The sequence below is a fragment of the Thalassophryne amazonica genome, chromosome 18 (assembly GCF_902500255.1).
Source record: "Thalassophryne amazonica chromosome 18, fThaAma1.1, whole genome shotgun sequence".
NCBI lineage: Eukaryota > Metazoa > Chordata > Actinopteri > Batrachoidiformes > Batrachoididae > Thalassophryne > Thalassophryne amazonica.
The window spans coordinates 50,375,724-50,389,732 of NC_047120.1; the positions used below are offsets into that span (position 1 = coordinate 50,375,724).

The window sequence follows — 14,009 nt, forward strand, 5'->3', positions numbered from 1 at the left end:
TGTACGTTCCATCTGAAATAGTCATTCCATTGAAAGAATGAAAAAACATTAATTATTTCTGTTATATAACGGCTAAAATAGATCCTTGTTGAATATTTTGTTAATTTATAAACAGAAGGGACTTACATTTTGGTGTGCGTCCCTGGTGTTTTGACATCAACAGACCAACACAAAAGTTAAATAGGAGTCCAAAATTGTTCCCAGTCAACTTGCAAAAATCAATTCTAACGATGTAGTCCGCGACACCATGCACTGACTTCGTGCACAGATTGGCGTTTGTACTTTCCTCACTCCAGTGAAAAATCACATCAGAAATTTGTCCAGCTTTTCATCTTTCATTCTCTTCATTCTAACAGCTCTTCATGCCTCCTGACGGCTAACAGCGTAGTGGATTTGTTTTTTTTTAGTGTTAGAAGAATTAGCACCGTCAATTAGCTCCTTCAAATCATTGTCCATCGGCAAAACAAACTCAGGCTTGTTTAACTAAATGCCACCTCCACCAGTGTGTGTGTGTGTGTGTGTGTGTGCGCGTGTGTGTGTGTGTGCGGTGTGCAATGGTACAAATGTATGGAATCAAATTTGCACGATAAATGCAACGCAACACAAATGGGACGAATAAGCCATGTCACGTGACATACAAAGAACCAATCAAATGACAAGTATCCACTCAGCTGTTACTGTATATATATAAAAAAAAAACAAATAATGAATGTTTTTTCATTCATTTAATGGAATGGGATATTTCATTCTGTGAAAGATGGAACGTACCATTCAATGAGGTGAAGCTGAGTTGAATAGTACGTTCCATCTTTCACCTCATGAAGTAACCCTACCATTGAACTCATAAATATTCATTATTTGTATACTGAGCAACACTGACTTGAGTTACTTGTTGACTTGTAACTTGGTGGGTTACAAATTCCTGACAATCCCCCTTCAGTGAAATGAAAATATTGCAGAAAGGAGCTCTGTGTCTTCTTCTGAGGAAACACACTGGAATGAATTTAGACTAGAGGTGGGCAGATCGATCCTAATATGGATAATATCGATACCAACGCTGGTATTGATAATGAACGATCATCATGTAAAAAGATCGACACTCAAGCTTTTTTTCTCTCCTGCATGCACTGACTGCTGCGCATGCAGATTCATCAAAGTCTACTCTGTCTGTAAGAGCAGCGCTACGCTGTCACACACAACATGGAGCAGCGCACCCTTGTATTGTGGTTTGTCAGCCCTCTACCTCAGGAGATTTTGTTTTAAGTTGTGTTGAGTGATATTTTTTTAAACAAAAATGTTGATTGTGATAAAGTATTTTGTTGTCATGTACAATGTTTGGCGAAATTCTATCCTTGGTCTTTTGGATCCATGAAGCTTAAATATGAAAAAGTATCGGTATCGATATCGGCGATACTGGGCCTGTATTTACTTGGTATTGGATCAATATCAAAATTCCCGGGATCGCCCACCTCTGCTTTACACTAAATGTTAAATTACTAACTTTAACGACTTCTGACATGCAAAGGAACCGGGGCCACCGTTTTGAATTTTTTTTAGCTACGCCAGTGTTACCCATGAAGTTAAAATCTGCTACATTTGTTCAAACTACCTACTTATAGTTAAAGTTTGAAAAAAATATTTAAAAATGAGAATGAAGAAACATTCTGAGACACAAACTATCGTCCCATTTGTGTGAGTTTTAAGAAGGAAAAATCTTTTGCGACCTCAACTACTTGGTTTAACATAATATTCATTTTATGAACGTGACTGTGAGGCTCAAAAAAATCGCCACAGCAGCGCTTGAGCGCGGATGTCCACAGATGATGTCAGCTGTCTTCTTTTCTCGCCCTGTCTCCTCTCACGACCCGTCCGTCCGCTTCACCCAGAATTCCCCGCGCCGGGACAAGATGGAAGAAAGCAGCGACCGCTGGAGAACAATGTTTTGGCAATAAAACCCCAAAGCGCCCAACACGGAGTGAATATAGTCGCGTTTCAAGCCAGCTGCGGTCATGTGTAGGTGAGTGGGCAAAGCCAGCTGTGTTTTTTTTTTTTAAACTCGCAGCGAACGCGTGGGCTTTTGTGGAAATGGTGGCGACGGGCACAGACGCACCGAGAGCAGCATCATTGTTTGTGTCGCACGGGCCGTAATGCGGCTTTCCATTCGACTAGCTAGCGGCTAACCAGCTAGCTCGTGGCATCCCGAATGTTATAAGTACGGTCGCTTTAATTTTTTTAGAGTCTTCACGTCCGCATTTAGCGCACTCACCGTGGGGACATGTTGCTGGTTGAAGGTGTCTGTGAGCCTTAATGTGCTTGTAATAACAGCTAAAGCTAGCCGACAATAAATGGAGAGCCACCGATGTTGGGATTGTGATCTTAAAAGCATCTATTTATTCTGAACCTTTTTGATATTTTCCTCACTGGATTTTTTTATTTATTTATTTTGTCTTTTACTGCCGCTTAATCAGTCGTTATGTGCATTTAACAGCATCAAATCAAAGGCTATTTCGTTAGCATCAGCTAGCTTGATGGCGAAGTAAAATGTTACGTTATCACCTGCGATATGCAATGTAACGTATTTATTTACACGTAACGCAACTTATTTGTGATGCAGTAAATGTGATTTTTCTGGAGTGGCTGATGTGGAATAGCTGAGTGTGGCTTGATGGACAACTTAGCCAATCGTTTTGATTGAGGATCTCGAAGATGCATTGATTGTCTCATTGTGACTAGCTAACTATGCTAACTAGCTGGCTAACTATTATGCATCACAAAAGCTCATCCGCTGCGGCGAAGCCAAATGGTCGACTGGTTTATTCTGGCCAAATAAATGCTCACACGTTTATCTCGCTTTTTTCCCCAGTCGTATAAGTTGTGCTTGTCTAAAATCATATAGTCTCTTTGGTTTTGACCTAAATAGGATTTGTTTCAGGCAAGTCTACTGAAGCGATATATATATATATATAAATTTTTTTAGAAAAAAAATCATCTGATTCCTTCAATATATTCTTATTTTGGACATTGCATAAACATGTCAAATATGAAACCTGTGCGTGTTCATAATTCAGAATTTGTTTATTTATTCAAGCATGTATCACGATTAGTATCCGGGTGTGCTAAGTGTCCTTGTATTTATTTGTAAGTTATTTTCATGGGTTTTCCCCCTCATTCATATGCCAGAAAAAGGTTTACAAATGTTAATTTAAAAATTACATTTTAAAGATTTTTTTTGTGTATTTTATTAAAGAGATATGAAAGAAGGTAGTAGAACTGTTAAAGTGATTTCAGTTGCTTTGTAGATTTATAGCCCGATGATTGTACAAAGAGAAAAATGGTAATATAATTCATGAACAAGGTTGGGTAGGATTACTTTGAAAGAATATATGTGGATTACATGTATGTATGTACATACATTTGGATTACTTGTAATCTGATTACTTTTGGATTACATTTCAAAGTAATCCTACCAACCTTGTTCATGAATAATGAATTATCATATTTTTTGGTGGGACGGGGATAAATGCTCAATATTCAAAGCTTAATTGTCGCGTGTGTGTGTGTGTGTGTGTGTGTGTGTGTGTGTGTGTGTGTGTGTGTGTGTGTGTGTGTGAGAGAGTATAAAGTATTTTTTGCTTGAATGCTGAGCAGTTACAAGCAGTACAGCATTGCAATAAGTGCAGTAACGGTCTAATATAACTAATGGCCCAGTCACACAGCACACGATGATTCCTGAACGAAGGGAAAAGGTAAAAAAAAAAGTCACAATTCATTGAGAAACGGTGGACAAAAGAGCTTTATCACAGAATAGCCTGCAAAGCAAGAGCGCAAAAGGGACGGAAGAGGAAATTAACAAAACCGAAGCTAATGATCTCGAAGCTTTAAATGAAACACGCCTGGAGCCACTGCTGGAGCTATGTGTGCCTGAGTTCCAGGACTCAACACTGGGACGGCGCTCAGAGCACCTGAGTCCTGGAGAAACTGCAAATAGAAGCTGTAGAGATCTGTGTGCACGTCACTGGGACCACCTGCTCTGAGTCCTGCTCCAGAACAAAAGAGGGATCATCTCCTTCATTATCAGAATCCTCACTGTATGTCAACACACTTCGCGCTCCATCTTGTTCCAATTAAAAAAAAAAAAAAAAAAAAACCTGTGGTGTGCTGTGGTCACTGCTCTATCACTGTATTATGTTACTAAAGCCTGGTTCACACGACAGGATTTTAAAATTATCTTTAGTTTTCCAAAACCTGAGAGACCACACACCTGAAGATAAAAAATCATCGATCTAACAGGTTTGGTCGTACAGTGTGTGGTGTCCAGCCACACGGTAATAACAACACCACACACGAACAGATTTCACACACTAACATTTACAGTTCAGACAGGAAATCTCGCAAAAATCTCTCGAGATTAAACGCGACTTCAGACTAAACAAACGGAGGTACTTTGTGGACTACTTAAAACAGAGGGAATAAACGATACAAAAAGAAAAAGACAAGGCATTCTTTAAAGAAGTGGAGACAGCGCGACCACCGGACCTTCTGGTAAGTCAGAACAGCTGTTTTGATTTTATTTTCCACTCCGTATGTCCGTCACCTCGCTTTCTGATTGGCTGCACGTCACATTCAGCAGGCTGCGTGCTTGTTTGTGGTCGGAGGACAGAACACACGCTGCGATATCGGGCCAAAAAAACCAACATGTTGAATATCCCAGATTTGCAATCGGAGCGCTCCTGACGCCCTTCCGAGCAGATCAGAGCGCTCTGAACACACCACACACGGCAGGAATATCTGATAAGATTATCTTTGACGTCATCACGATTGTCTGGGCATCCTTAACATTGTCGGAAGGGGAAGATCGGGTCCGATATCGGCCTAATTATCCTGCCGTGTGAACCCGGCTTAAGCTTTTATATATATATATATATATATATATATATATATATAACTGTCAAAACGGAATAAATGTAAGTGTAAAGATGATTGAATATATCGGAGCAGTAAATTGATCAGTGACTCACGTGCAGTTATTCCACCAGCTGCAGCTAATCCACAACGTAAATTCTGCCTTCCAGAACAGCTCTTTATATAATCTTTTGAATTATCTACCATTTTGCCACATGTACATAAGGGCTGGATTGTCGTTCCTACACTCATATTGTTATATTTAATAAAAATAATAAGCGCATGCAGGAGCTGCTGCTCTCGCTACCGCTGCGTTCAAGCACCGTCGGAAAATACACAACTTTTTTGTTGTTTCAAATTCAGCAGTTGCTTGTGGCAAAATAATTAATTATATCCACACAAAAGATTATTTCTGGCCAGTATAAGGTGCCTGAGCCCACTGAACCTGACTCCCCACCCAGATAAAAAAAAATTCAAGCATACAGGCTGAGTTTGCCCTGTAATTTCCGACGAATTGAGGTTTTCTTTGTCCTCCGTTCAAATTTTTCAACAGTTTAAAATTCCTGAAGAAGCGCCACCTGCAGGAATGAAGCTGTGCGAAGGTTAAATGATGCCAACGAAAGTCCAGATTTCTTATTTCATCAGGGCTTCGTTGCCCTTCGTGGGGCATAACATTACTATTGTTAAAATGACCATGAAAGTAATAATGTAACTCACAGAGTGATTGTACAGATTTTGATGTGTATGGGGGTGGCGGGGGGAGTAGTGTTGCTTGCAAGTGTGGGTGAAATACACTGTTGGCATATATTGTACATTATATTGTAAATGTGGGACAGCTCACCAGAAAATAACTTTAAAGATGAAAGGTGACATGAGATTTTATAATAATCCTCCCACAAATAAATGTTTGGGGGGGGGAGGTACATAAGAGTCACCCCACACAACTTCTCGTTAACAAATTTATGGTTGTCAGTGAAACTTCATACAGTGATAGCACACTGTATAAAGATGTGCATGAAAGAAAATAATCCTAGCATGATGTCTTTAAGGGTAGAATATTGTCTTTTTTCCACATTTTTCTCTTTCTATTTTGTATATCATTAAGAAAATGTATAATCAGACATGTTGGGGTCTTTTTAAAGGATGACCACATTGTTAATTCAGGTATTTCATCACAAAAGATGTACTACCAGGATACATAATACCGGTTTGCCCACATATCTTTAAATGCTCTTAGTTTTTATGCTTGGCACACTTTCTTGTAACTTTATTTGACATGTAACTTTTATTTTAGCAACATTTTTTGCTGTTTGCATTTTTAATATCATGTCTAGGATTTATGTACAATATATATCTGTGCAGCTGTGTGCTTGTGCATGAGAGAGAACTTTTAAATTGGGATTTATATTGAAGCTGACATTTGTAGTCAGTTGTGTGACAGGATGATAACAACAACCATTTCGATAATCAATTAACCACCTTAGGTTTGAGGGCTTGTGCCTTTTCTCTTGATTTTGTGATTATAGTCATATTGTTTTTTCTGTTTTGTGAAAACATGGATGAAGCGAATAATTTTGAAGAGAACCCCTTGCTCAGCAGGATACTAATGTTGACAGTTTTTACAATGTTTCTGACATTTCATAGATAAAATGATTGTTTAAACAAAAATGTTGTGCTCTTTAGTCGCACAGTAGAGTTTCAATATTTTTGAATGGTAACTGTTTGTAGTGGTGCTGTTTGGAATAGGCTACTCAAAAGTGAGCACGATGGTCTTGAATTGTTTGGGGGATTGGGTGTAGAATGATCAGGTGCTTGCTTGTGACCAGAGGTTACATAGGTTCAAACCCCCAACCACATAGGAAGTGTAGGTGGAGAAGGTGAAAGAACAGTCGGCTGCGTGTCTCATTCTCATTACCATCACTGATGTGCCCTTGAGCAAGGCTTTTAACCCCCAAATTGCTTCTGGATTCCAGCTGAGCACCTACTTAGACAGAAAAGAGTGATTTTAAAAATACACTTCAGTAATTGCCTTGATTTTTTTTTTTTTTTTTTTTTCTACATCTTCTTTCATATTAAATTTGTACTTGTATTGGAATTTTAATGCTTGCTGTGTTGTCTTTTAAGTTTGAGTGGTTTCTGAAAACAAATTATTCATAATATGCATTGTATTCTTACTCATTGCATCATGGGGATTTATTATAATTTAGAGCTTTGGCTAAATTAATTGTTCATTCATTATGCTGCATTGTTCCTGTTGTTCCACCCAGTCTTTGATGATAGTTAATGTAATACTTCATATCCTGTTGAGCAAGTACTTGAGAGGAAAGTCAGAGAACACATGGTACACACTGTGATCACTGCGTGGCCGTGACTAGAGATACGCTAGCCTAATATTGATGCGCTGCAGTTTGGATGTCGGCCAGGCGTGACTGATCTGCATAATTACTGTTTATTACTGAGGCACTGTTTTCCTAATATTCATTGGTTGTGCTAGCAGTGGCATGATTGCATTGTTCAGCTGTGGTGGTTCTGTGAGTTTTGTACTCTCTACAAAATGATGTACACAGAATTTTAATTAATTTTAAAATAAGAGAGATACACATCACTTCTTGCTGTTGCACTGAGTTTAGGTGTCAGAATCTGTGATTGATTTTACTGCCTTGCTGACCTCGTCCAGACAGATGTAGTGTTATAGCAGTTCTTCTTCTTCTTCTTCTTCCGGCTGCTCCCGTTAGGGGTCGCTACAGCAGATTAATCGTTTCTATCTCACCCTGTCCTCTGTATCTTCCTCTGTCACACCAACCACCTGCATGTACTCCCTCAGCACATCCATAATCCTCCTCTTTGGTTTCCCTGTTCTCCTACTGCCTCTTGCCTCCATCCTCAGCATCCTTTTCCCTATAAACCCCGGGTCCCTCCTCTGCACATGTCCAACCATCTCAGTCTCGCCTCTTTGACTTTGTCTCCAAATTGTTCCACCTGAGATGTTCTTCTGATGTGTTCATTCCTTATTCTGTTCAGTTTCATCACTCCCAAAGAGAATCGCAACATCTTCAGCTCTGCCTCTTGTCTTTTTGTTTGTGCCACGTCTCTAAGCCGTACAACATAGCTAGTCTCACTACTGTCTTGTAAACTTTGATTGGATGATTTCCGGTGGGATATTTTACCATGTCAGACTGTTACCATGTCAGTCAGTCCGAATCGCGTATCACATTTGTTACACGATTAGAAAAACCAAGTCAGACATGAACATATTCCATAAATATGTAAACAGCATGTCTGACTACGAGCCCAAAACCATCAGCAGCTTTCATATTTGGGTGATACCGTGTGTGTGTGTGTGTGTGTGTGTGTGTGTGTGTGTGTGTGTGTGTGTGTGTGTGTGTGCGTGGCTGCAAAATCTCCGTCTGTATACGGATGTCCGTCAGTTTTTATTTTCTGGTTCCGTTTATTCCGTCATTTATAATCGCTAACAGAAAAAATATTTTATTGCTTCATTTCGACACAAAACGGGAGAAGGACGGAATTTGCTTTAAAATGTATTCCATACGGAGGCCGTCATTACAGGAAGCGGTCGTGTGTGCGCAGTGGTGTTCTGGGCAGCGACTCTGTCACCGCGCTCATTGCTTTCTGAAGGTAAACGTGAGCAAATCCTCCGTTTATGGATTTCCGTCCAATTTTTTTTCCGTGTTCCATTTATATCGTCGTATAAAACCGCTAACTTAAAAAAATATATATTTTATGGACGCTCCTATCAAACCGGGTGTCCCTATGAGAAAATCAAACTCACCCCTCTCTTCTTCTACGGCGTTTAATGGCAGCCGGCATCCTTATTGTTGGACTGCTGCCACCTACTGTATCAGGCCGTTAAAGCAACCCTAAATCCTCTCATTGAGTCCCGTGTCTTTCAAGTATTTAAAAAGGCAACACTTCCTCCTCTCACTGGACTTTACCGCTAAAATACTTCCTACAGAAACTCCTTTCAGGCCTTACAATTGATTTCCTTCCGTTTTTACACGTTATAGCTTTATTTTGACATGAAATGCACTCCTCTCCAAATGTGTGTCCCGGTGATGAAATCTAACTTACCCCTCTCTTCTTCTACGGCATTTAATGGCATCGCACTGCTGCCACCTGCTGCATCAGTCCATTATAGCAGTACTAAATCCTCTCGATGAGTCCAGTGTCTTTCAAGTACCGTATTTTCCGGACTATAAGTCGCACCAGAGTATAAGTCGCACCAGCCACTTTATCCATTATAAAGAAAAATAAACCATAAATAAGTCGCACTGGAGTATAAGTCGCACCAGCCACTTTATCATTATAAAGAAAAATAAACCATAAGTTGCACTGGACTATAAGTCCCATGGACATACAGGTATGTTAACTTAACATGAAAAGTTCAGATGATAATATTGTGACGGCTACCGTTTTCAGATGCATATTTCACCAGTCGTAACTTACAATCTGCAGAGTATGATTTTCTTTTTGGTGGCATTTTTTCAGACCTTCTCCGTTGTCTTGTTAAGTTATCAGTAACGTTGAAATTTTTATTTTTCTATGGTAGTCAGAAGTCGCAGCAACAGTCACACAAGCCTTGAGTGCCCTCTCGTGAGCTGCATTTACCTACAGATATGTTTGTATTTTGCGGACCACATTGCGAGCCGAAACATGCAGCACCTACCTGCGCAGCTCATGACCACCCAGCGTTGTCGATCCAGCTCCTTCCAAGTGCAGACGCTAATCCTCCGCCGTCGCTCAGTGCTCCCATGCAGCTCTCAGCGTCAACTCTGCTCACACTGATATCCAAGGGTTGAAGCTGTTTTGTTAGCCGTCCCGGAATAAACACCATGTTCGTCTGCTTCAAACGCTATTCACAATCTTCGACGCCAGCTCCTTCCAAGTGCATACACTAATCCTCCGCCGTCGCTCACCCGGTGCTCCCACGCAGCTCTCAGCGTCAACTTAAACACTCTGCTCACACTGATAACCAAGGGTTGAAGCTGTTTTGTTCGCCATGCCGGACTAACAGCAAGCACCGTATTCGTCAGCTTCACACGCTGTGGGTGAGGTGAGGAATACGCGTCCAACGTTCTGTTCTCTGATTGGTTATCGCGACCAGCGTGACTTATAGGACGGCCGCCATACTACAGTGTCCATGATGCATTGCATTTCCTTTTCTGGTGGCCATTTTAAAACATAGATCGACTCTGTCACGTAAAATTGTTTTGTTACAGTAAATTAATTGAGATCCTACCGGTATATTTTTCATTTATAAGTCGCACCGGAGTATAGGTCGCACCCCAGGCCAAAACATGTAAAAAAGTGCGACTTATAGTCCGGAAAATACGGTACTTAAAAAGTCAACACTTCCCCCTCTCGACCTTCTGGCTAAATTGCTTTCTACATAAACTTCGTTTAGTACTTACAACTGATTTATTAAGTTTTCACTCTTTAATCGATTCAAAAATGACAAGATATATTTTGTAAAATAAAATATTTTGAAGTAAAATAAAATGCTAATGTAAAAGTATTCAATGGTTATGATTTTTATCATTTATATTAAAACTTGTGGCATTTGAAAGTGCTGGATTGTGGTAACAGTATTTCACAAGACTTCATTTAAAATTCAGTTGGTCTGGTGGTTCAATCAATCAATCAATTTTTTTTTTATTATTTTGAACTTAGTTGTCAATTCCAGTATCATGGCAGTTCACAATATAAGCAAATCAAATGAACAAAGCTTCTTTGTACTCTCTGTACCTCTACACTCATATGAAAAAATAAACAAGATCAAAAAAGAAGCAAATCAAAAAATGACAAGAAAGTTCAAAAGGGAGTGGGAAGAAGTAAAAATCCCACCCCAGTGCACATATCTTCAGTGGTTGCTTAATTGACAGTAAATACAACTGTAGTTAATTTACAATACCTAAATATATTTACAATTTCCCCCAAAAAGTGATCTCCAAATTAAATAAAACATTGAAAAGAAAACTCAGCAGTGCCACACAGATAACATGAATGCAGAATGCCACCATAGACTTCCACTTTTTTTTAATCTAATAACAGCCATGGACTTGCTGCCAGTAGAACTGCAGGTTGAGGTGCTGAAGTATGTAGGTATCGTAGACCTACTCAATGCCATCCATCCGCACACCAAGTCTTTGGAGAGAGGTGAAGATGTACAGGGTTGATGACCAGTACTTGCCAGAAGTGTGGGAGTTTATGACCAAGGAATTGGGATGCCACTTGAAGGAACTTCATTTGCCCTACATGGCAGAAGAAGAGATGAGCTTCAACAATGGGGGAAAAAGACTTTTCATTGGCAATACTTATCATGTCTTTTAGTGTCTTTAAGTGTATTATTTATTTTACCAGATAATAGCATAAAGGTTCGAATAATTTATTTATTTTGTAAGACACACTTAGATTTTGATTAATTGTGTAGAATGAAAGCAGAAATTATAGTCAGTTAAATTATTGCAGACAGTCATTCCATTTGTGGATGGTAACTTATTACGGACACATACTGTCATACAAAATAGTAAAGTTGTGATGAAATTAATACACTTTAGTCATTTTTTGCAGTATGATAAGAGTCAAAAAGCACTGTTTTAGGCAAAGGAAAACTGTCCAGATTGCACTCAGAATGCACCAAATTGCACCATTTTTTTTCTTTTTTCAAAATTTCCGGAGGGGCATGCCCCCAGACCCCCCTAGATGACTTCGCGGCTTCGCCACACAGTCCATCCACTCATGGAAAATGTTCAGTCAAAAAAATTTCAGTTGCTTGCAGCCATGGTGTGTGTGTGTGTGTGTAATGTAATATATATATATATATATATATATATATATATATATATATATATAGGTATGTCCATAAAGTATAGGTCCTTTTTATTTTTTTCAAAAACTATATGGATTTCATTCATATGTTTTTACGTCAGACATGCTTGAACCCTCATGCGCATGCGTGAGTTTTTCCACGCCTGTCGGTGACGTCATTCGCCTGTGAGCACTCCTTGTGGGAGGAGTCGTCCAGCCCCTCGTCGGAATTCCTTTGTCTGAGAAGTTGCTGAGAGACTGGCGCTTTGTTTGATCAAAATTTTTTCTAAACCTGTGAGACACATCGAAGTGGACATGGTTCGAAAAATTAAGCTGGTCTTCAGTGAAAATTTTAACAGCTGATGAGAGATTTTGAGGTGATTCTGTCGCTTTAAGGACTTTTCACGGTGCGAGACGTCGCGCAGCGCTCTCAGGCAGCGTCATCAGCCTGTTTCAAGCTGAAAACCTCCACATTTCAGGCTCTGTTGATCCAGGACGTCGTGAGAGAACAGAGAAGTTTCAGAAGAAGTCGGTTTCAGCATTTTATCCGGATATTCCACTGTTAAAGGAGATTTTTTTAATGAAAGACGTGCGGGCGGATTGCAGCGTCGGCTCGCAGCCGCTGCGACGCTCCGTCACAGGAAAAACACCTCCGTTGGAAGCCTTGAGGACAAGTTGGAACATCTCCAGCTGATAAACAATTTCTCATATACTTACTCCACTGAAAGCCATCAAAAGCCAACTGGATTTTAACAAATGGTTATCAACACGGAGGTGTTTTTCCTGTGCCGCCGCGTCGGCTGCGTATATGTATATATGTGTGTGTATATATGTATGTATATACGAGGTCTGTCCATAAAGTAACAGTCCTTTTTATTTTTTTCAAAAACTATATGGATTTCATTCATATGTTTTTATGTCAGACAAGCTTGAACCCTCGTGCGCATGCGTGAGTTTTTCCACGCCTGTCGGTGACGTCATTCGCCTGTGAGCACGTCTTGTGGAAGGAGTGGTCCCGCCCCCTCATCGGATTTTCATTGTCTGGAAATGGCGGAATGATTTGGACTTTTTTTCCATCAGAATTTTTTCAGAAGCTGTTAGAGACTGGCACCTGGAAACCATTTGAAAAATTTATCTGGCTTTCAGTGAAAATTTTATGGGCTTCACAGAGAATAAGGACTGTTACTACAGCTTTAAGGATGGCTTTAAGGACGCTCGGCGTGCCGCGCTCCGAGCGTGGGACAAGTTGGGACAAGTGTCTACACTGGATAAGGTTGCACCTCCTCTTTTAAGGCCACACCTTCCCAGGGCGCAGTCGCCTTGGTTCAGTGGTTACTTGCGTGACCTTAGGCAGAAGGCTCGAGGTTTGGAACGAAAATGGCGCAGTTCTAAGTTATAAGTTGGGACAAATGGGACAAGTTGGGACATGCCTATCTCGGCTTTCAATGCTTACCAGTCCAGTAAGTATCAGAGAAATTGTGGAGAGCTGGGCTTGTCCTAACTTGTACTCTGACACGCCGAAAAGGAGGTGTTCCTTTGTCTCGCTCAAACAGCAAATCGGTCGTTATGCATGAAGCCTCCGCGCGGCTTTCCATGACAAAATCTCGTTAAAAGTGAAATCTGCCGGAAAATGGCTGATGTCCAGCTCTTGTGATAACCAGCAAAAGTGCACACGATGGTCTCGTATCCACAGAGCCATCAGCTTAGAAATGATCTGGCGTTTTCTGCCTCATCGTCGCAGCTCAGAGCGCGGCGCGCCGAGTGTGGCGCGCCAAGGGTCCTTAAAGCCATCCTTAAAGCTGTAGTAACAGTCCTTATTCTCTGTGAAGCCCGTAAAATTTTCACCGAAAGCCAGATACATTTTTCAAATGGTTTCCAGGTGCCAGTCTCTAACAGCTTCTGAAAAAATTCTGATGGAAAAAAAGTCCAAATCATTCCACCATTTCCAGACAATGAAAATCCGACGAGGGGGCGGGACCACTCCTTCCACAAGGAGTGCTCACAGGCGAATGACGTCACCAACAGGCGTGGAAAAACTCACGCATGCGCACGAGGGTTCAAGCTTGTCTGACGTAAAAACATTATGAATGAAATCCATATAGTTTAAAAAAAAAATAAAAAGGACCGTTACTTTATTGACAGACCTCGTATATATGTGTGTATATGTATGTATATATATATATGTGTGTATATGTATGTATATATATATGTGTGTATATGTATGTATATATATATATGTGTGTATATATATATATGTGTGTATATATATATATGTGTGTATA

The 14,009-nt window shown here is 40.2% G+C and overlaps 1 protein-coding gene across 2 annotated transcripts in view; it reads left to right on the forward strand.

The window, feature by feature from the left end:
* Nucleotides 1-1,895: 1,895 nt before the first annotated feature.
* Nucleotides 1,896-14,009, forward strand: part of znf281b (zinc finger protein 281b) — a 23,869-nt gene continuing 11,755 nt past the window's right edge. Inside the window, exon 1 of one of the 2 annotated variants that reach the window (XM_034193722.1) lies at nt 1,896-2,017. Coding sequence is in view for 1 of the 2 variants with exons in the window: in XM_034193721.1 (XP_034049612.1) it covers nt 2,010-2,017 (8 nt within the window). In the remaining variant the exon portion in view is untranslated. The remainder of the gene's footprint in view (nt 2,018-14,009) is intronic. The other variant, XM_034193721.1, reaches the window with a different exon arrangement.